The 23,342-nt window shown below is 46.0% G+C and overlaps 1 protein-coding gene across 1 annotated transcript in view; it reads right to left on the bottom strand.

Annotated features, from left to right (window-relative positions):
- Window positions 1-23,342, bottom strand: part of COL23A1 (collagen type XXIII alpha 1 chain) — a 174,757-nt gene that overhangs the window by 6,494 nt on the left and 144,921 nt on the right. Inside the window, 11 exon segments of the mRNA XM_054516396.1 lie at window positions 382-435; window positions 1,683-1,760; window positions 2,226-2,270; window positions 3,508-3,570; window positions 4,143-4,187; window positions 5,342-5,368; window positions 5,773-5,799; window positions 6,306-6,341; window positions 12,773-12,799; window positions 13,446-13,472; window positions 15,255-15,281. Of these exon segments, the coding sequence (XP_054372371.1) occupies window positions 382-435; window positions 1,683-1,760; window positions 2,226-2,270; window positions 3,508-3,570; window positions 4,143-4,187; window positions 5,342-5,368; window positions 5,773-5,799; window positions 6,306-6,341; window positions 12,773-12,799; window positions 13,446-13,472; window positions 15,255-15,281 (456 nt within the window).

Below are 23,342 nucleotides of genomic sequence, written 5' to 3' on the forward strand. Positions count from 1 at the left end.
GGGACAGCAAGGAGCACACGGGGAGGGTGGCTCAGCACAGCCATGGGACTGCCAGCCCCTCTCACAACTGCTTCTCCCACTTCTGCCTCCTGCCACAGACAAATGAGGCAGTCTCAGGGGAGCTGGGATTTTGTATGTCAGGTGTGGAACTGGGAGTGGACTTGTTTCTGGGACACCATCCTCTGGAAGAAGGACAGAGACAGGTCAACAAAATTTTGGCTTTTGTGTGAAAGCCACTGCTTTTTCAGCCAGAGAAAGGGATAAATAGCACACACAGCCTCAAACTCCTCTGCAGGCAGCTTCAACTGCCTGATTTTGGCTTGGGAGACTCCTCATGGAGAGCTACTAAGGACTGTGTAGCTTGGTAGAGGTCAGGCTCACCTTGGGACCTGGAGTGCCTTGGGGGCCCGGTGGCCCTGGGGGACCTGGAGGACCCTGAAACACAAACAAAAGAGGTTTGGTGATGACTGGCATGGACATGGCATGTTGTCCTCATGCTGTGGGGATGAGCACTCCCAGCCATGATCTGCCAGAGACACTCAGGTGAGTGGGATGGCCTGAGCACTGAGATGAGCTCAGCTGCCACAGAGTGCCCAAGGTTCCTCTGCCATGGGGCTGTTCATGCAGAACACAACACAGTGGGAGCCAGCCAGGTGTACAGCTGCAAAGACATGGGCTAAGAGGCAAAATGCCTTTAGCTGGAGGTGGGACCCCAATTTGATGGTCTGTTTTTGCATCCTGCCCACTCCAGTCAGCCAGCCTGGGAAGCAGCCTCATGCTGAAAACAGTGTCAGCCAGCCAGGGAGGTGCAATTAAAGAGGGGAAAAAAGGAGTTTGTGTGAGCACTAACAACAGGAAAACCTTTCACACTTAAAGAAGTTATTTTTCCTGGGCACTGCTGGATGCAAAGACCACAAACCACCTTGAGATGAACAAATATTTTCCAGCTTGCAAATTATTTCAAGCAGCAAAATTTGTGGTCTTGCTCAGATGGAAGCCAAACCAGTATCATATCCTGGAGCACCTTTCTCCATGGCTGCACACTCAAATGCTGTTACACTTAGTCACACTGGAAGCCTTTCCAGAGCCTTGTCCTTGAGACAGGTCAGTGCACAAACACTGCAAACAGCGAGTAAGCAGGAAAACAGCAAAGTTAGTGAGGTTCAGTGATGTGCCCCTCAGCAGTCTCTGCATGCAGAACAAGGGACAGGGTCTGGGTCCAGCAGATGAAGCCTCCAGACATTTGATGGAGCCTCTCCAAGCACTGCACTCCACTCCCAAAGCTGCGTGCCACGCGGACATCTGGCAAACGGAAATTACCAGCACTTTGTGTATCCCTGCAGCCTGTTATAAAACAATTAGGATGCTTCTCAAATATGCCTGTAATTAAGTATTTATTCTATTCAGCCTATTTCTTTCTAATGAAAAGGTCAGGGTACTACAGGTTAAGGCTTGGGTGTCCTCCCCCTTCCTCCCACATCCCAACTGCTGCCTTCAAGCTCCACCACCGCTTTTGCTGCTGCATCCTAAATATCCTCAGCCCCCAGAGGCAATCAGCTCTTTCTTCCCTCCCAGCCAGCTGTGTGGCAAGACAGAGACCTCAGGAGGAGACACAGGACAAGGGTGGACACATTGTCCCCATGGATGTCAGTCCTTTCCCATGAGCTTTGGCACAGGCTCACCTTGAGCGCGTCCAGGATTCGGCCGTCGTAGTCGATCACGACGGTGTCTCCCTGCTCCCCTTTCAGCCCAGGGGGACCCTGCAGGCAGGGATGAATCCTGATTAATCCCACAGCATGCAGAGGTGGCTGCTAGGAAAGCAAAGACCTGACATGCAGCGTTTGGGGGTTATCACCTTACAAACACCATGGATTTAACCAGTCCTTAGTCTGGCAGCTGGAAATGTCAAACCTCAAAAGGCCATCAGTTTGTGTAATGGAGAAGAGCATAAAAATCCTCATTTGATTAACCCCATTCCCAGCTTCCCTCTTGCAGAAAAAAGGGTCACAGAATGGTCATGAGTGTAAGAAAATTGGACTTGACTGATTTCCCATGCCAGCATTTAGTACCTGTGCAATCATTTGTTTAAATATGCACCATCTCTATTTTCTGACACTGAATAGATCCTGAAGCAATTCATCCACATTCTAAGCAGAAAGAGGTGATGGGGCACAGCTAAGGTTGAGAAAAGTATTGTTCCAAAATGAAATCCTGAACATCCATACCCGAGGTCCAATGGAGCCAATTCCTCCCTTCTCACCAGGTTCACCCTGAAAATCAAAAATCATTTTTCAATGAGACCAAGTAAAATATAAAATATTTATCCTAAAAATACTGTACCCACCCATAAAGATATGCTTTAGATTAAGAAAAATTATGACACCAACAAGGGACTGCTTCTCCTAGAAGAAAATAGATTTGACCTGAGAATGAATATATTTAGCAAAAAACAATGTTGGTGTAACAACAAGAAGAGTAAGAGGAGGTCTCGTTGCAGGGGCAGGGGAGTGGCCAGCTCGGGACTGTGCTGCTCTCCCTGCTCCCTGTGCTGAGCTCCATCTCTCTGTGCTGCTTCCACATGGCTCCCTTTGCTTCAGGCTGAATTTTGCATGTGGAAAGTTTCAGCAGAGATGTTTAAACCATTTTCAAGGGGAAGTTTAAGGAAAAGTTCTGTGCCAAATTGTTCCTTTTTTCTTCCTCTTTTTTATTTTTTCCCCTTACCCTCATTTTCATAATTTTTTGGTTTGTTTTAATTGGAGGGTTAAAAAGTTATACCACTCTTACAGTAATGACCTGAAATTCTGTTCATGATTCAAAAGATGTCCCATTTGTCACACCCATGTTGATCCCTTTGCCAACCAAGTTAAAGCTCTCCAAAAAGTAAAAAATGGTAAAAATGTATAGAAAAAAACTCAATTCAATCAGCACTGCTAGTGTGGTTCTAGAAAAAAGTTTACTAAAGTTCACCAGAGCCCACTTTCTTCCTCACACACACTGTCTTGCCCAGTAAGGGATCAGAACTCTTTAATACAGAAAATATTAGTGCATCCAGATCCTACTAAATCCAAAGCAGCTGAGGGGGTAAATAGCAGCCCACAGATGCTATCTGGGGCTTCTCAGCACCACCCCACAAACCCAGATAATTTTATCTCTCAGCAGCTTTGGAGGTCAGGAGGACAGGACAGCTCACAAGTGCTTGGGGCTCTGAAGCAATTCCACAGCCATCAATAACATGGGATCAAATTGTGATCAGAATTCTACAGTTTTTGAGGAAAAAGACAATTCAGTGGAAAATGTGCAAGTAGATGACTTACAAGCTCTTATACTGATCTGTGCTTGAACCCAGCTTTCATCAAATCACCAGGAAAAGTTCGAACACTCCTAATCTCACTTTTTTATGTCAGTTTTGGCACTTTATGAGGCTTTTAGAAGGCAAAGGTCCAAAACACCTCAGCTGGAATCCTCTGTCTGAGCAGTGCTGTGCCCAGAGTTGCAGCTTTTCCTTACCTTCAGTCCTGGGAAGCCATCTGTGCCATTCTCTCCCTTGGGACCCACGCTTCCTTTTTCTCCCTGAAAACAAAACCCTTTAGACCAATGCTATACAGGGAGGATGGAGAAAAGATTTCTTTAGGTTATCATTTCCTTGATTTATCTTCACTTTACATACACAAGGGAGCAGAGCTCTGCTTTCAGCTGTCAAACACATCACCTTGCCCAGGTGCAAATGGGGAGTTTTTGAGATAAAAGTGAAACTTTCAGATTCAGCAATTTGGCTGCAGGTGGTGTGTTCAGCCATGGCCCCAAAACCACAGCACAGAACAATAAATTCACAATGTTTTGTGTTGGAAGGGGTCATGAAGATCATTCAGTCTCACCCCTGCCATGGGCAGGGACACCTTCCACTGTCCCAGATTGTTCCAAGCCCTGTCCAGCCTGACCTTGGACACTTCCAGGGATGAGGCAGCCACAGCTGCTCTGGGCACCCTGTGCCGTGGTCTCACCACCCTCACACTTTTTTGATCTTTTTCCACACCACAGGAAAAATGTTTCTCATCCTGCCCCAGCTGTGATATGGTGCAAAAACCAGACAGCAAAAGGTGCTGCCCAGCACATGAATTAGAGGGACACAGAGCAGAACATACCTTAGGGCCCACCAGTCCTGGTTCCCCAGGGATCCCATCATCACCCTGATGGAACAAAACACAAAAAGTGAAATACACAGGCCTTGTACACACTTAGTAGGTTCCAACACATCATTTGACCTCACTGAGTGTTGCACAGACCCAAAACCCACTCAGGTTTGCAGGGGAGAGCAGCAGCAAGGAGCACAGGAGGCTCCAGGGTGCTGCCCTGCTCCCACCCAGCCCTGCCTCCCCTGCTCCTGGGAGGATGGATGGGCATCTTCCAGAATTTGCTCACGGCAGGTTCTGGCAAAGATCTTCTCCCACCTTCAACAGAAACTAAACATTAACTTCCTCAAGGCCCTTTGGGTCACAAAGACCTCCTGTAGCTGTTTCATGGACTGCATCACAAGCCACCCACACCCTCTGCCAGGAGGAGGTTTTCTGGTTTTGCTTGTGTTTGTGGTTCTCCTGGAGTTAAGCCACTTCATGGATGCTGACAAGATTAGTTTTACCAGCCAGTTATGAAATGTTAAAAACAAATTCTGGCCTGAAAAACACCCATGGCCACCCCTGGTTTGGGCCAAATCAGTAAAAGAGGAAAGGCTGGGCCCTGTCAGTGCTTTGACTTCTCTTAAAGGCAGTGATTTATCCACTTCTCCACTGGGGTGGAGAGCTTGGACATGTGAATCTCTCACAATCTTCAATGCCACACCCCAGCAGCATTCCTGGCCTCCAGGGGACATTTCCCATGGGACTGCAGTGCTGCTGGGTGATGGCCATCCCAGGAATTCCAGACCCCTTCCCTGGGCAGAGAACATCCTCCAGGCTCATTGAATTATTGGAGAGAAAGGGCTGAGACCTACTGCTTTGCTTGGCATTTGCTCTTTTATTCTTTGTCTCTTGGGCAGATGTGGCTGCAGCTCCTGGCTTCTGGTGGAAATGAAAGCCAGGCTGCAGGCACAGCCATGCCCAGCCCCAGGATGGTGTGGGAGGGAAACTGAGGGAACACAGGGAAGGGCTGGTGGGGACAGCCATGACCACAGCCTCTACACCAGTCTCTGGCAATGGTTTTCCAAGCCAAGCAGAGACAGAGCAAAGCAAAGGGGAAACAAATAAATATAAATATAAATATAAATATAAATATAAATATAAATATAAATATAAATATAAATATAAATATAAATATATAAATATAATCTTTTAAATCACCATTTTACCTTTTTCCCCTGGACACCAGGCTCACCCTTCAACAGCAACATCAACAGAAGAGAAAAAAATTTAGGGACATGACAGAAAATAAGGCAAATTATGTGGATAATCAAAATTGATTGTAAAATTAAAATACTTGGCTTGTGCTGATCATATTCATCCTCCCCAAATGCAAGAAAGCACATTCCCACAGCACAGCAGATTGCAGCCCCCTGCAGCTCCCTCCAGCCCCATTTCCAGTTTTGAGCATGGGCAGTGGATGTGATATTGAGGAAGTGACACATTCAAACATTTACACCCCAGTCAATGCCTTGGAATTTTATATCTGATATATATCAATGGGCTCAAGTCCATTGCAAAATGCTTATTTTCATCCCCACCCCTCTTATGAAGCATTATTTCAAGAATTCATGTTAAAAATAGGCAGATAATTACCCACCTTTGGTCCTGGAGGGCCTCTGGCACCCTGTTGAATAGAAGAGTGATAGATACACTTGTTTGACAACAGAATAAAAATATTTCTAAGAGCATTTTAATTCCAAGAAAAAAAATGACATAGATGTCAACTTCTCATCTTCCCTTACAAGTAGAGCTGTATTTTTTTCTTTGTTCTCCCAGTAAATAATATCCTTTTATGGCTCATGTATTTTATGTATAATAAACACCTTTTTATCCAATGTAAACATTAGCAATTTGGAGTTACAATGCCAGGTGGCTTCAGAGGGTCAGGAGTCAGCATACAGGAGCACCGCATCCCTCCAGAAGAGCCCAGGGGATACAAAAACTGGCCTCTTTTCTCCCTAGGACACAGGTAGCCCTGGAAAAACATCCATTTTAGGGCACCTATAATTCCATAAGGGGTTTTTTGTCCTCCATAAGGAACAACACAAACCCCCTTGCTGCAGTGAGCAGGAGGGTGATGTTCAGTGGGAGTGAGGGGCAAACACAGAGATGCTTCTGGGCAATACTGACCATGACCCCATCCTCTCCTGGCTCGCCTTTGAAACCCTGCAAAAAAATAAAAATACCAACATTGAAACTATTACCTCTCATTCTCTGAGATGCTCAGCAATAATTAGAATGTTCCACTGTGTTATGCTTTAGCCTATTTTTTACTGAATAAATTGCCAGTGGCCTTCAGATTTGCAACAGGAATGAGCTGGGTATGATTTGGGGAAGAGATCTCCTGGCTGTGTGAGTTACAACCAGCACCTGCAATCACACACCCCAGGCCCAGCTCTTTGCTCCAAAACTGAGACACAAGGTTCCCTCCTGCTCCCCTGCCCCACGCCCCAAGGCTTTGCTCTGTGAGCAGCCTCTGGAGCCCAGCTGTGGCTCAGGCTGGACTCAGTGGCTGTGGTGGCAAAGGGGACACCCTTCACCCTGCTGTCCCTCGTGGGGCAGAGCTGCCTGGCACCAGCTGGCTGCGCATCTCCCGTCCTTACAGGGGAGCCTGGGGGTCCTCTTGGGCCATCCTTTCCCGTGTCACCAGGAGGCCCCCGGGCACCTGGGGGTCCTGGAGGACCAGGAGGCCCCATGGCTCCATCTCGACCTTGATCACCCTGGAAGAAGTTCACACAGACATGGTGAGATGAAGCAGTGTTGCCAAGGGGGGCTCTCAGGGTGTCCACAACACATGCACTGCATCCCTGGGCCCCCAGCGCCCTGGCCTCTCCCGTCCCAGAGAAATTTAACTGCAGCTTCCAGATGTTTAACTTTCAGCTTTCCCAACTGCAGCTGGGAAAGATGAAAGTGAGCTCACCAATTTATGCCATTTGGGTCTGGTTCCTCAAGCAGGATTGTGCTCGACAGCAAGATTTAATCTGCTGAATCCCTACCCAGTGACTGTCTGCATGGAATCCACCAACCCAGCAGCACCCAGAGCAGCCCAGGCTCACACCATGCTGGCAGGGAGCATGCACACACTGCCATGGCTCAGTGCACCACTCCAGAAAACCACACAAAAAAAAGGTGGCAGTGCTTAATGTCTTCCTCCACAGGCAGCCACAGCCACACACGAACCTCCCGAGCCGCTCGCACCCTGCGGATTTTGGGTGCCCAGAACTCGCTGTGTCCCCGTGGGTCTGTGGGTGCCATTCCCAAGGGCAGCACCCCGTGGGGCTGGTTCCAGGCTGGGAATCATCTCCTGGCCCCCCAGCAGCCAGCCCAGCCCAGCCCAGCCCCGGGGCCCGGCCTGGCCCATCCATGGACTGCACAATGGGAAGGGCAGGCTTGTAAATCTTTTAGCAACATCTGGGAGAGTCACCACCGAGGGCTGGGTTTAATATGCGGTCCACCCTCAAATCAGGGACAAGTGTGGGATTTTTCAGAAGTCCTTAAGTGACTTAGCAGCACAAGTCCCATGGCCTTTCAACAAGATCTGGGCTCCTAAATCACTTGCATCCTTTTTTAAAAAACCCAATTGTAAATGCTGAACACTGCAACCAATTATGTCAAGTTGAGTCTCCCACTGAATTTTTCCTAATTACAATGTCCCATTTAGAGTTCAAGGATTTAGATTACTCTAGTTTTAATGCATTTTATTTTACAATACCAACACTGTTTATATCAAATTTACAGGATTTTGCTGCTTGATTCTCAAATCTCACAAAGAACCAAATGCTAAACCCCATTAGCTTTATGTCCCTTTACTCTGACACTGCCAGCCTCCTAATCCTAATTCTAATGGGATTTCAGTTAAACGTGCTCCCAACAAGCATCTCTAAACACAGCCATGGTTGTGGCAATTTAAAATAGCAACAGTCAGCCAGAAAGAGAAAGCAAAAGCAGCTCAATCACAGCAAAGCAGTGGCAGCAGATTTGGAGTCTACCTTGAGCACTCGCCGGCTAAAGACAAGCTGATCATTAGCCAGAAATCCATGACTGAGGTGGGGAAAAACCATCTATATCCAGGGAAAGTGGGAGGCAGAAGAAGAAAGAGCAGCAGTTAAGATGAAAGCACAGCAGAAGAGCGAGTTTTAAAGGCTGTAGCAATATATAACATTTATTTTTAATAACTAGTTGGTACATTAGAAAGTAATAGTCTAGGTAGCCAACACTGGGGTTTAAGGTTCTGGGTACACTGGATCTTTGTAACAGGACACAGACTGAGGGAAACAAGTATTTTTTCACTAGTTTACTGCACAATAGGACATTCAAAGCAGCTGGAGCAAGGATTCCCCTACTGCAGAATAAAGAGTATTATTCCAGTAAACCCCATAGGGGATGATATATCCCAGCATTTCCCTGAGACCAAATACTGTATTTGTTTTCGGAGGCTCAAATGAATACTGATGTATTCCCAGCCTGCAAATTGCAGATAAATCTCCCAGATTTATATGATGCAAAAACAATGTATTTAGGCTGTATCAGTAGTCATTGCTATTGTGTTTTAGCCTTTCCACTCATCTGTCTGGGGAGAAGCAGGAAGACATTTCCTTTCTCAGGGCACCACGTGCATCTCCCTTTCCCCCATCCACCCACCCAGAGGGGAGTCAAGAGGGTGGAGTGAAGCCACAAGAAGCCCTGTGGGAACACACAGCAAAGCCTCCATGAGGGTTTTTGGAGGTTTCTGGGGAACAAACCTGTTTTCCAAATTGCCAAAGAGCTTTTAAACCTTGCACACCAAGAACAGATAACCCCAAACCTCAGTTTTGGGAGGAATAGTGCACTGGCAAAGCCACCTCCTGCCCAGCCTCCCAGTACAGATGTTTTAACACCATCATGACAAGGAGAGAGGGAAAAAGTAAAGTCAGAAAAACCTATTAAACCCCAGAAAATAAATCAGTCCCTACCAAGAATTTTTTTCAAGATGGAGAGAGGGGCTTTAAGCTCAACACTCAGTTAAACACAGCTACTTTTGGGAAGAACAGCACTGAAATACTGAGAAATTAAAATTAATGAGGAAACAGAACACTTGCACGTGGCCAGGTCCTCCAAGTACTACAGAAACCACCAAAAAGACTCTACCGAGAGTAAAAGGTTTTGTGGTACTCAGAAGGGACAAAGTTCTGTGGCTCATTATGTGCATAAAGTACAAAAAGCATAAAGTGGGATTTTTATAAAACCCCACAGAGCAAAACAGGAACTGAATTTTTTTTCTTGTCCCTCAGACTGGTGGGCATCATCCAAATAAGCACATTACAAGCCCAGCCCTATCTGTTTGAATGGAAAATAACAATTTGCATTTGCTCTGAGGCCAAACACACCATATCCCACTAAATCCAGCCATCACACTTTTAATTTTAAACAGCTTCTGTTACAGATGGGCCCATGAGAGGTGAACACCCCTGAGGGATATTAAATAGAGAGACACCATCCCTGGTTCAGGACACATCCAGGCTCCAGGAGAGGGGTTAAGTGTGATGGAGTAACACATTCCTGCTCCACAGTTCCCAGAGCAGTGGGTTGGAAGGCACTGGGCTAACAGGCTGTTGGATCTGACCCCATCTAGCAATGGAATATTGGAGCACAGAAACCTTGAACACTGGTAATTTCCACCTTTGGAGTCCTCAATGCAGCCATTTCAACATAACACTCCAAAGTCAGCAAATAATAAAATAAAAGTATCCATAGGTGGCTGTGGACTGTCACAGAGAGCTCTGCAGGATGCTTCCTGTGCTGAGGTTTTATCTGCAGTGTGAGTTTGGCCAGCAGTTATAATTTTGCAGAAAATAAGGGAGAAAAAGCTCCTTTAGTGTCTGCACTGAGCTGCAGAGCTGCTTCAGCCACGCCAGTGCTTGGCTCCCAGCAGCTCTGGGTACAGGAGGTGCTGGAGCCACCTCCACCAGCACTGGCCAGGGGCAGGCAGCGCCCCTGGGCCATGCAGACAGAGCAGTTCTCCCACTGAGAAGCTCATTTCCCCCTCTGGAGAGCAAAGCTGGGGCTGCTGCCACAGGCACTGTGCATCCTCTGGCCCAGATGTGCAGGGATCCCTCAGCCCCACCGTTTGTCTGAACATCTCATCTGTCAGTAGGAACAAGATCACCCAGCTGAGGTCATAAATCCAGAGCAGCTGGCCCAGTGCCAGCTCAGGCAGCAAGTCAGCCTCATAAATCCAGTCTTTTCCAGGGGTGCAGCAATGTATTTGATTGGGAGAGAAGCACAGGCATGAACTCTGAGATTCTGTGATTCTGAATATCAGGGCACAGCTGTCCCAACCCCAGCAGCATCCTGCTTCAACTCTCTCTATCCTCCCAAGAGCAGAGGGGACCTCTTAGTGATTTCTCCCTGTAAATACACTTTCATGCATTCTGTCAGTACATTTGTGCACATTTATTCCCCATCCTGAGCAGGTGAGGCTGCACAGCATCCTCCCTCACGCTGCTTACAACAAGGAGCAGTCAGTGATGAAGCCAAGCCAAGGTGATCTCCTTCCTCAGCTTTCCAAAATCACCCTCCAGCATCTCCCACCAGGCACATTCCAACATGCAATAATCTCTGGTTTTGTCCATGCTGCTGGCAGGTGTTTATTACACAAAGAGAAGCAGTGCAGACATGAGCAGATTCAGTAGCTTATCCCTAATTGCCATCACCTCACTCCCACCACACTGTCCCTCCAAAGCCACCCCAAGGACTATTCTCTTTTAGTCCATCATTGCTAATGATAGTGTTCCAGTGCTCACTGACACACTCTGTCCTCATTCCACAGCCCATGGACATGATCATTTACAAGGAAGAGGGCACTGGATACAGTTCTAGGTATTTATCTTCCCGTTGATGCAGTGAGTTGCATTGACACATCTTTCAAAATCAAAATCAGCTAAACAAAGCTACCACTGAAACTTGAGGAGTAAGATAGATTAAATTCAGAAATAAGAAGTAATCTAGACCAGATGGTATTAAGAAGTGCTCCTATTCACAACCCTGAGTGTCTGGAGACATAAAGGGAGCTATTTTCAAAGTCAGGCACCTGTTTTTAGGGTGACTTGTGCATGGTTCTGCCAGGCTTTTCTCTCTCACTTTTCCCACAAATTGTTTTTGAGCCTTTTTCTCACTGTTCTGCAAAAAGTCATAAATAAATCAAAAACTGAAGCAAAATCTGGACAAATGCAGATCAGGACAAAATCTGCCCCCAAAACCCAGCACATTTTTCATGGTAGGTGAAAGCAAAGGACAAGTGTTACCTTGAGAGCTGGTACCGGCCCAGACAGAGCCTGTCCCAGAGCATCTCCTGCAGCAGGAGGTGACTTCCCCAGCACCTGGCAGCACAGAGCCTCTGGAGCCTGAGCAGCACCTCCTCCAGCATTCCCGAGCTGCCAGCCCCAGAGTCACCCACAGCCCTGGCCAAGGAGTGAAACTCAGGTCCCTGTGCTGCTCAATCACCTCTTAAAGGCTGTTCTGAGCCCGTGGGTGGGCACAAAGTGAGGCCTTAGCCGAGCCCCTCCTTCACCACACAGGCTGTAAATCCATCTGAGAAATTTTAGGGGCTCTCTGAGCCCCGGGGTGACATTTCCAAACACACCCAAGGCAGTTGGGAGCTGCTTCAGAATATGACACCAACTTCATGGAGTGATTTTACAACCTCCAGGGGAAAAAAGAAAAATGTGTCTGAAGCATCTCTACTCAACATTAACCACTGAGGTCCAGGTTATGTTTCCAGCAATGAAATCTAACCCAGGTCAGCCAACTCTTGAGTGCCAGCTCCAAATCCAGCCTCCTACAGTGACAGGCACAGCAGGATTCCAGCACATCCCCACAATGGGGTTTGCAGCAGGTGCCCATAATCCACAGTCAGCCACACCTCAGAAATACAGAAATACCTCTGTAACAGAGCCCACACCTCATGGTGAAGCCTCCCATCTCATCCCCAACATGGGCCACATCCCCTTGTGCCTCTGGAGACGTGTCCTGATTTACCTCAGTAAATCTCAATTTCATGCATCTCCATGAGAGGAAATTTCATGAAATTTCATTAATTTCTGTATGCTATAGTCCAAAGAGTTTTCCCTCATCATACAGTTACTTTAACCCCTTTATTTTCAAAGGCAGCCTGGATATCACCTGGATGCCATCCTGCTCCCAGGTGGGGAGCTCAGCAAGGGAGGAGGAACATTCCATCCTGCACAGCTCTGTGCTGGACCTCTCCTTGGGACACCAGATCCTACCCCCACACACTGGTGCTCTAATGCCAGCAAATAAGGAGCACAGCCTCAAGAGAAACTTCAAGAGAAACATGGAGTCTGTCTCTGACACTGGAAGAGGAAATCAGGGATGAGAAGGTTCAGAAGGAGCAAAACCCTCCATGAGGTACCCAAAGATCTTCCACTCCTTTTTCCTCATGGCCAAAGTTAGGAAAACCGTCTCCACAAAGAGCTCCAGAGGCAAAATTAAACATTTCCACAACTGTTACCATACTGTTTGCAGCAAGGCTTCGTTTTGTGCAGTGACTAAACCCAACCAGATTTTAGAATAAATCAGTGTGCTGTGTCACCACTTACCCTTGGGCCAATGTCTCCTGCTTCCCCCTGCAAATCAGGAAAAACAGCAAAGGGTCAGAGTTCAAATCTCAGCCCTGAAGGACTGAGCACAGGGTCAGCCTGACACGGGTACAGCACACAAGGGAAGGGGCAAGAGTCCTTCCTATTGTTTAATGTATTTAAAATGAGGGAGGAGAAGGTTTTGAGACAACACAATAGGGAAAGATTCTGCCCTGGCAGGCAGTGAAACAGATAATAAATCAGAAATAGCAGTTTGTTTCCAACTCTAAGGCTCTCCTAGCAACTGCTTATGTCCTTCACATGTGAAAATTAACTTCACTTTCAGTAATGACCTTCTTTGGCTCCTCTCATTGCATGGGTGTCATGCAAACACGATGGAGCCCAGATCCCTTGGAGGAATGAAGAGTTTTATGCTCTCATCACCCTCAGTGGCTTACTAGAGCCCTATAGCATAGATGAGCTTTAAGACCACACTTGTCCCCCCACTTTTTTTGCAAATTCTTCCTACCTTCCCCTTTGTGGGGCTTTTCCAAGAGCAATCTGAGAACCCACTCTAACAGCTCCAACAAAACCAGCTGGGTTATTGGGGCAACCTGAACTTGAAAGAATTACAGAAACAGGAGTATATACAGGAACTGCTTCCTCCAAATCCACATGTTAATGCAGCCTTTACCTTTTCCCCTTTTGGTCCTGGAGGTCCCTGGAAACACATAAGAAGAATCCAAATTAAGGAGCAGAAGAATCACCAATGCATGTGACATTAAAACCAAGGAAATCACATTCACCAATTCACAAACCTGAGCCACATTATCTATTATTTTAAGGAATACATGCTACTATTTTAAGTTGTGCAGTGCTTGACATGAGCAACACTTTACCAAAAAGCACCCACGAGGTCCTGCCTGCTCCTGCTGGAACAGAGTACAGAGGACCAGAGCAGGGCAGTGTGGCAGCAGCTCACCACCACAGGACTCTAAATAGATGCAAAAGATACCTGGAGGTATTAAATCACTTCTAGAAAAAGCACATGCTCAGTGTATCATTACAACAATTATACATCTGTTTGAAATAAACAAGGAGGATGGGCTGCTTTCCTTGGCCTGTTTGCTGAAGGCATCATTCATCTTCCCTCTGAGCAGCTGTCTGTAGGACAGGCAGGGCCACTGCAGCCCCAGAGAGAGCCCCAGAGCAGCACTTTGATGTGTCTGCTCTGCATTTGCCTTCCAGCACAGAGAGGCACCAAACCTTGGTGCCAGTGCACAGTGTGAGCTGAAGTGGGACCAGTGGGGAAGGTCAGCAGCATCTGCATTCCCATGCAGCCTCCCTCCCACTGCCAGCAAGGCTGCTGGCCCCTTTCTGTCGTGGAAGAGATCATCAGCAGTCTGGTTTGAGTCTGGCTGTGTGATAAGTTTGCTGTGTCACTGAGATTTCCCCTGCCTCTCCCTTGGGGTCTCACTCCTGCCCTGCAATGACACCCCAGCCTGAGGGGGCAGGGCTCTGGGGTCTGACTGCACTTCCAGCATGAGGTTTTGCTAATGAAAGCCAAGCCCTTCCTTCTTTTCTTGTCTAATGCTTTATTTCTAGATTTTATTCACATTTGCTATCCTCAGGGTTAGGATGAAAACCAACCACAGCAATGTATGGCTATAACAACACACTCCCTCACTGGATGGAAATAAGTGTCTGGAGCAGCTTTTCAATTGCAAAGACTGAATGGCTTTTACCCACTTTGAAATCCCACTTGGTTTAAGACCAGAATTTAAAAAGATTTCATATGGGGCCCTGTAGTGAAGGTGGTGGAAGAGAATGGGGTTTGGAAACAAAATATGGAACTGTGACCTTCTGTAGGAACCATTCAGTGGAAGGAATCAGAGCTGGCTAGGGTTCAATTAGCATAAAAATAAGAAAGTCTGCATTTCTGTAAAATAAAAAAGAAAAGAATGAAGCACCTGAATATCCAAAGGGCTTCCAAGCAAAAATGAAATCAAAAAACAGCTCATAAATTAATCCAGTCTGTTCCAAAAAGTGTTTCATGGACACTGGGCACCCTCAAGCAGTTCCCAGCTCAGGTCCTTTGGAGGAAAATGGAACCTGCTTTGGGATCAATTATTTTTATGGTATCACTCTGTAGTGCCAGAAGCACACAACCAAGATCATTGACTTTGCTCTTTGAATGTGCTACTGGAGTTTATTCCCCAAATTTGGCCTGATGCCCATCTGCAGTCTGTGCTCCCTGAGCTGGGGCAGGAGGGGAAGAGGCAGCTGAGATGAACTGACAGGTAAAGAAAAGTTCACCTCCAGCTCTGCTGGCCAGCCCTGGCTCAGAATTCAAACTTGCATGGAATAATCTTCCCAAGTACAATTGTTCCTCCTAAACAGTTATATATGTAACACTAAATGAGTAATAGTTGAGATAGTGCCTATTTATTGTGGAGCAGCACTGAACAAAGACATGTTATATTTGGCACTTAGTACTACTTACTGGTTTGCCATCCAAGCCAAGAGGCCCCTGAAAAAGTAAGTAAAATTGAGTATTATTAAAAAAAAAAAGAAAAAGTTTCATACATAGCATTATTAGGCATGTTCTGAAAGAGACTCTACTTACTTAATCTTTGGCTATGATTCTATGATTTACCTACTCCTCCATCCATGCAATCCAGCAGGAAGGTTTCACAGAGGCACAGTAAGAGGCATCAAACAATTTGCAGAGTGTGAAGGAGGGTGAAAGGAAGCGACAGGATTAGTGACAGGGGTAAGGTGACACTGCTCTGGCACTTGGCCTGGGGCTCCCTGAGGTTTTGAAAGTCAAAACCAGCAGCAGTAAAACATGCCTGATTTGGTTAAACTGAGCAGATCCATGAGTGATTCACATCAGCCTTGGATCTGAACCATTTCTCCTAAAGCACTCAGTTATCCCAGCTCTTCCTCAGGTCTCCTGTTCCTAGGGTTGCTGCATCAATATGGAAAATGGTGAATTCCCCAGCATTTCTGGCACGTAGGCCTTAATTAACACCAAACCACTGAATGTGTTGGGCCGAAGGAAATATTGCTTTTGATAAGGGATGTGAGGAGGGAGGAAGAACAGATGCCCTAAGGCCAAAGCTGCCCCTGTCATCAGCTGGAGCTGGCACTTTTGGGGACAAAGTGACGCCCACCAGTTACTGTAAATCCACTGCCTGTGGCAAATGCAAGGGTTCCCCCTGCAAAGCTGCACCTTGGATCAGCTCCAGCCCCTTCCTAGCCCTGCCCTGCACAGCCACACCTGTGGAATATGCACATCCTCCTCCCAGCCTGCTAGGATGAAACATCTCCCACGTTACAGCCCTGAGAACCGTGAGGATCCACCAAAGCAAAAGGGGTCTGGACTGTGGTACAGTGCTAAAGCACCAAAGGTCTCTCTATTTCTTAGGGAACTGATTGGGGTGGGTCTTTTTTAGTTTATCTTATTTCTGTCATAAGGAAATTGAGCAAAAGAGGCAAAGGTGGGTAAGAGGAGGCCAATGGCTGCATTGAAAAGAGCATCCTTGCAGCTCACAGCCATTGACAGGCACAGGAATAAATGGCCATCAATAAGGAAAAAATCTGTCTGCAATGGTTATGCTGATGGGGCCTGGGGAACACAGCTCTGTTAGGAAAAAGAGGTGAATCCAGATGACCTGGGCAGATCATCAGTAGCTGGGTTACAAGGGCTGGGGGACTTGTGCAAGAGAAGTTTACTTGAAAATAAATGAGGATGTCTTTACACACATGAGATTTCTGAAGTCATCAAGCACAGGTTACATTCCTTATGTGATGTGTACTTTTTCTTCCAAGGAACCATCAGTACTCAACAGCTACATAGTGGTCATTAAAAATGTACACAAAGCAGTTGTGTCTGTTAATGCAAAGGCTTGCAGGTCACAACCAAGCTGCCCTGACACCTCCTCCACACTTTATCTCACCTCAATTCCTTAGATTCTAAAAGCTGGAAATGGCATCAGGTTCATAGAACTTCTTTCCTGAAACTATGATTGTTTGAGGTCATTCAACTGAAGCTCCTGATGCAACTCCCTGACTTTCAGAGGATCAGACATGGGATATGAGCACAGAACTGGCAGCACATTCAACTTCTCAGAGGAGTAGAAGTCCCAGAATTATTATTTTTTAAATATAAAATGCCAGTTCTTCAGCTTTTAGCTATTCTTGTATCAGTCCACAAAGAGACATCCAGAAGCAAAAACAATGGCCTATTCAGAATATGTTTGAGGGAAAACATTTAATGCTTGAGAGAAACAATATCCATCAGGGTTCCAAAGGGGCTCTTGGCCAGCCACAGCACTGAATGGACAAGACTAACACAGAATTTTAAACATCTTGTTAGTCTGGGCTGGAGATTGAATTGACTCTGCTCTACCTGCCCAGCCAAATGTCTGTGTGAGCAAGGCAGGGTCCCAAGAGCAGCCAGGAGATTTCATCTGAAATCTGGGCTGCCTGACTTGACTGCTTGCAAATCTCAGGAGTGCCCATGTGTTGAGATTGTTATTGTCTTTTATTTGAATTCTCCTCCATGTCATTTTAATTAAAGATTAAGCAATCTCTAATTTATTTGATAAATAAGGAACGGGGGAAACAATGAGTAACCCTCTATTCCCCCACTTAAAAGCAATCTCTGTAGAAGTTTTCACTTTCAAAGGACAAAAAATACTTCTGCTAAACCAACCAGGAAAAGTGTATGAAAAGGGGGAGTTTCTTCTTGGACTCCTTGGCAATAGAAAGCATCACAGTGGCTTTTGGCTCTGCCTTTTGCCCAGGGAGCAATTTCACTTGTTCCTTCACTCACTCTTGATCACAGTCCTCTGCTCTAAATCACACTTAGTGATCACAATTCAGATAATTAATTATTCTCCACATCCAGAGGGGATGAACTTTCTGCCTAGGACAAACCCAATGCTTTAAAACAAGGTAGAGGGAAAATTCAACCAATTTCCTCCAAAACATAGTTCTGACCAAAACCATCACTGCATTGGCTAAGTGGGACAAAATGCTTCAAGGAAGAGCACACTGTTGGGGTCCCAGATGACCCTAGAGGCCCCTTCCAGCTGGCAACCAACTCACATCTCATTTTCTGACCACACACCAGATGTGTTCAGGGCCTGGTCAAACCAGCTCTGTGAGACACCCTCCCCATTAGAAAAGAAAAATTGTTGCTGTCAGTTTTGCAAAGAAAATGCATCTGCAACATCTGTCTGGAGCCCTCAGGTTGCTGGAGCAAGAGGAGCTGGATTAGTGGGGACAGCTGGTGACACAGAGCTGGTGACACAGAGCTCAATCAGTCACTCACAGAGGTGAGTGATAATTGCAATTACACACCCTGGTTTCACCCCTCACAAAGAGTGACATGGGCACAGGTGTTCCTGCAGGAATAATGATCCATGGTGATCCCATGGTGCATCCCTTTTGCCATCACCAGGGTGAGGACATTATTTATAAATCTAATATGGTACACATTGATGATCTATTATTTAATGATATATAATTACACCTTGATGCTGAGAATGCAGACAGGGGTCAGATAAGATGTTGAATCTTTAGGAGAGCTTGTTACTATATCACATAATCTTCATGCATGCCTTGGTTTTGACACACAACATTTCAACTTCAGAGTAAGAGGCTGCATTCAGATGCATTTTAAAACAAATTCTGATGTATTTTTCATTTTGTTTCACAGTAGAAACTCACAAGTCTTGAGATAGAACATCAAAATGCCACCTCTCATTGCAAAAATGAGATTCACCCATTGCTGAGGTCAGCTGAAGGCTTGAGAAGGTTTTGAGCTCACTCAAAAGGGAAGATGTGGAGCTTGCAAGCTCTGGTTCACATGCAAAAGCTGCTCCATAAATAACAGGCACTTCCCACGTTCATCACTCACCTCTGGCTCAGACAAGCCCAGGTGCCAGCCTGGCTCCCTGGCCCTCTGCCATCCCCCTCCATCCTCACTGCTGCTGGCAGGGATGGACTTGCTCTTAAAATGTTACAGGAATTTTAAGGGGGAAAAATATATAGTGAAAGCAAAGCCAGAGATTTTTAAGAGGACAATCCTTCTGAGTTGGGAAATCTTCTCTCATGGTTATTTTTAATGTTTCCTGCTCTGCTAAAAATTAGCACAGGGGTCGGAAGGAACCCTGCAGTCAAATTTTGACAAATTCAAAGGGCTGCCTTTCCATCCCTGGCTCTGTGGTTTCAAAAAAGGGTAGAATCTTATATTCCAAGGAATGAACAAAAGAGCATGACAACATTTTAGTATCCCTGCAAAGGGCCCTGGGTCATCTGCAGCACAGGCAGGGAGCAGGGACAATCCCTTCCTATAGGCCATGCTGTAAATCCTCACAGGCAGGACAGTGTCTGCTGGCCATGTGGTTCCTCAGCACATTTTTGTGTGAGAAGAAAGCTCTGGCAAAAGCTGCGGCCAAGCGTGCCCTGCCAGGCCTGTCACAAGGAAAGTGGAGGAAGACAGCCAGGTTGCTGTGGCTGCTCCCAGCTTCCCAGCTGAAGAGAAAGGGAAGAAAAGGGACTGAGAAACAAAAAATGAGCTGTGAGTCCTCTAAATAGCAGCTGAGAACCACTGGCACTAACTGTGAATAAACTGAGTCCAAGAGACTTGCTCTGGGATGTCACCTCATCCCCAGTTACTGCTGCTCCTCCTCCCTCCCCAAGGTCCTCAGTGCAGAAGGATCAGAAACACTTACAAAATAACAAATTCCTACTCCATACAATACCCCTGCTGCTGCACTAATCATTTGTCCTTTCAAATGCATTTAAATTATATTTTATTGTTTATTTTTTTTATCATTATCTATAATGCTAAATAAATTTATTATGACATTCAAAAACTTGTGAAGAGTATGCAATTGGTCATACAAGGGATTACCCCAAGCACACACCAATCACTGCTGTGAGTCCTGGGCAGGACATTCCTCCTTCATCAGCCCTGACCTTCTGGATCCCTGGTGTGAGATCCCAAAATCATATCAGTCTGCAGCATGACAAAACATTGGAAACATTCATACCAGGAGCTGCCATGTTAAGCATTAAGATCATTTATATCACAACAGTTTCATGTTTAGCTTTATATATAGCATGGAAAGCCTCACTGCAATGGGATGGGATTGCTACACACTTAAAAATAAATATTATTTTCTAAGCAATGAACATGATTATAGACTATTATTTTCTAAGCAATGAACATGATTATAAACTAACCTTTATTAATAATTTTAAAAATTTTCTTTTTCTTTGTTTCAAAAAAGTTATTTGTCCAACAAAATGTATTATCCAATACACATTCCCCATGTAGCCAAATTTCCTCCATGCAGTCATGGAGCAAACCATGACTACATGCAAACTGGAAATCCATTTTCCATTACTAGATGAAAACTTTTTACATAGTTTAAAAAAAATTCCCAAACCAAACAGCTTCTACGATTTTCTTACAAGCACTAAACAGCAACGTTGATGAGACATTATTTTTTAATCCTTGCAAGACTAATTGTTTCCATTTGGAAACAATTTACACATGCAGGCTGCATCCTGCGTGGCCTTGGAGCCAGGCTGTCCTTGCTCAGATAGGAAACCCCATTTCTTTTTATGAGAAAGGGCATTTAGGGGTTCCCCAAAATCTAATCTTCCTGCACGTAACACCAATCCCAGTCCTGTGGGAGATCCCAAAGGATGGGGCTGTCTCGGGTTTCTGTGGTTGAGATGACCCCGAGGTGTTAGAAAATCTTTTTTCCCAGCCCCGCGACCAAAGAAGAAGTCGAAATTCGTTGGTTCTGCTTTTCAAGGTTGTTTATTTTCTCTTATCTATTACATTCTTTCTCTGACCTGCTGAGATCTGTCCAGCAGGTTGGGTTGTGACACACTGTCCACCCTTGGGGTGGTGTTAACTTTTTATACTAAGAACTATGTGTGCTTTATTTACAATAATTTTCCAATACCTATCATCTATGTTAGACAGTCTGTCTCTACTCTAAACCAACCAAAAAGTGTCACCATCCCAGCAGAAGATGGAGGACAAGAAGGAGGAGAAGAAGGACAGGACACGCCCAGATTCCTCCATCTTGCTTCTTGAACCCGCATTCTAAAACCTCAAAATTCTACTTTTTCACCCTGTGACAAATTAACTATCATTCTACTCAAACCCTTGTGGCTTGTAAATCTTCACAGAAAGTTGGTAATTTTTTCCATCGACTAAAATGGAAAGCACAGGTGTTTTTGACTCCAAGATCTTGCCATGGTCTCAACTCATCCAGGGCAGCCAGAGGAATGTCCTGAGTCCAACAGGGCTGCAGGATGAGCTGAGCCCTCCTTACCCTCAGGTTGCTGCAGCAACCCTCATCCCTCTCCCTCATTTCTTTCCAAAAAGGCCACCTGAGCATTGCCCACAGAGTCTGGCAGGGCTCAGCATCACCAAACCCTCAAAGGCTCTGAAATATTTCCTCAGAGGGAGCCGTGTCCCTCAGCCCAGGCTGCCAGCCATAGGTGCCAGGTAAACCATGCAGAGCAGCCTGATAAGGGCCAAGCGTGCATTAACAAGGCAACAAAACCCCCCCCAGATCTGTGCTCTGCTCCAGAAAATCTGCCCACAGACTGCTGGGAGGCCTCTGCCCATTCTTTGATGGAAACAGAGCAGAAAGGAGCAGTAATTTGCTAAAAACTTCACCCTTAATGCAAACCAGATGGCTCTGCAAGGGAGCCGCCGCCTCGGAGGCCGGGCCGGGCCCGGCGGGCATCCGGGGCCTCTGCAGGGACAGCCCCTCTCCCTTCCACGGGGCACCAACGCCCCCAGCACTCCTGAAAGCCTTGGGAAAGAAACAAACAAACAGACAAAACCAGAAAAAAAAAACCCAACTCTATCCTCAGGAAGTTTCTGGGGCAGAACTGGACTCTGCCCACTGTTCAGCCCCTCCTTTGCATCGCTAGCCTGAGCTCACCAGAGTACTTCAATTCCCAGCTGTCTTCCAGACATTTCAGCCACATTCTGCAGGGTTTCAAATGAGATAAGGGACCCTTTTCCCTGCAGGAGCTGCCTTGTCCTTAACCACAAGATGTGCTGCCTTCTGTCTGTGCACAGAGCTTCCTCTTTGTTCTGGATGTCTTCTCAAAGATGCTCAAGAAAAACGCCTGGAATCAAATCTAACACTGACTGGTCCAAAGGGGTGGGAAACAAACCCTGGGCTGGAGCTGCACAGGGCACTGCTAGGGTTTTTGAGGAAGGTCACTTGGAGATGCCAGAACAGAGCCAGTTTGGTCACTTCTCCCAGCACAGCCTGCTGTGGCCCCTGGGCAGACATGCCAGATCACCATTTCAGAGGGAAGAACTCACTCTGTGCATCACATTGCACCAGTTCTCTTCCAAAACAGCAAAGTACTCTTATGGAAGAAAGAGCTCCCCAACTTCACCAAATTTCTGAGGCTTAAATGAGTCCCATGTGTTCCGCACAACTGCTTTTTTCAAGCATTTGATGCCCAGTTGGGCTTTGGATATATTTTTTTAATATCCACCTATGAGAGAGGTGATGGCCTCTGAGCTGGGAATGCAATTTTTAAGTAGGTAAGTAATTCTGGAAGAATGTTGGTGTTTCAAGCAAACACTTCAGTGCTTACTGCCTTTATAATCTTTCCAGACCATTGTCATTGACAGCTTCTGTTTGGATTACCTCTCTTTGGTGGTTAATGAGAAAACTTCTTGGTTTTCTCAGTTTTGCTCTGCCTAGACACCAAGCCTCTGCATCACAGGGCTGGACCCAAACACACTGGAAACAGAGATGCAGATCCACCAGCTGCACTCCACACTCAAAACAGGAAACCAGAGGAAAAGCTGCCTGAGAAGCCAGAAACCAAACCTCTGCCCTGCCAGTGCAATTTGGGCTGCACAGTTCTCCTTGCCATTGCTGTCAGCACCTTCACCAGGCCCTCTCCTCTCCCCATCCAGAACCATTGGAACCACACAGGATAAACAAATGCATCTGCAGTTCCTCCACCGGGTAGGATGGAAGACAACTTTTTATTATCCCTGTGGAAGAATTACCTTTAAATCAAAAGGAAAATAAACTGCTGCCATTAAGAACTGGTCTTCACAAAATCATTGTTGCTTCCACATCAGAGAGCCAGTAAATGGATGTAGCAGGAAAACATGCTGGATCTGCTTCCCCTGTTTAAAGAGGGTTTTCCCTCTAGGCAAATAATTACGTGAATTGGCCACAAAACTGATATTAAAATAAAATGAAAAAGACTGGAACTACAAAGTTTGCCTTGTAAAATGAATGTTTGTTACTTCTGTCTTTTGGGCTCTTACTGGGAGAGGTATGTGTGCAAATGACTTCACACACAGGAGACACTCCTTGAAGTCTGGATATTTACAAGTGAAACATGGGAACAAACACAGGACTGAAACCTAAATTACAGTTATGACCTTGATTAGCCTGGCTAAGAAATCTAAATACCTCACCAACAGAAGCCTTCATCAATGTTTAAAAGTACCCAAGTCTAGTAATGCACAACCAGCCAAAAGACCCATGCAATGTGTTTTGGA

Source organism: Molothrus ater, chromosome 15 (genome assembly GCF_012460135.2).
Source record: "Molothrus ater isolate BHLD 08-10-18 breed brown headed cowbird chromosome 15, BPBGC_Mater_1.1, whole genome shotgun sequence".
NCBI classification, from domain to species: domain Eukaryota; kingdom Metazoa; phylum Chordata; class Aves; order Passeriformes; family Icteridae; genus Molothrus; species Molothrus ater.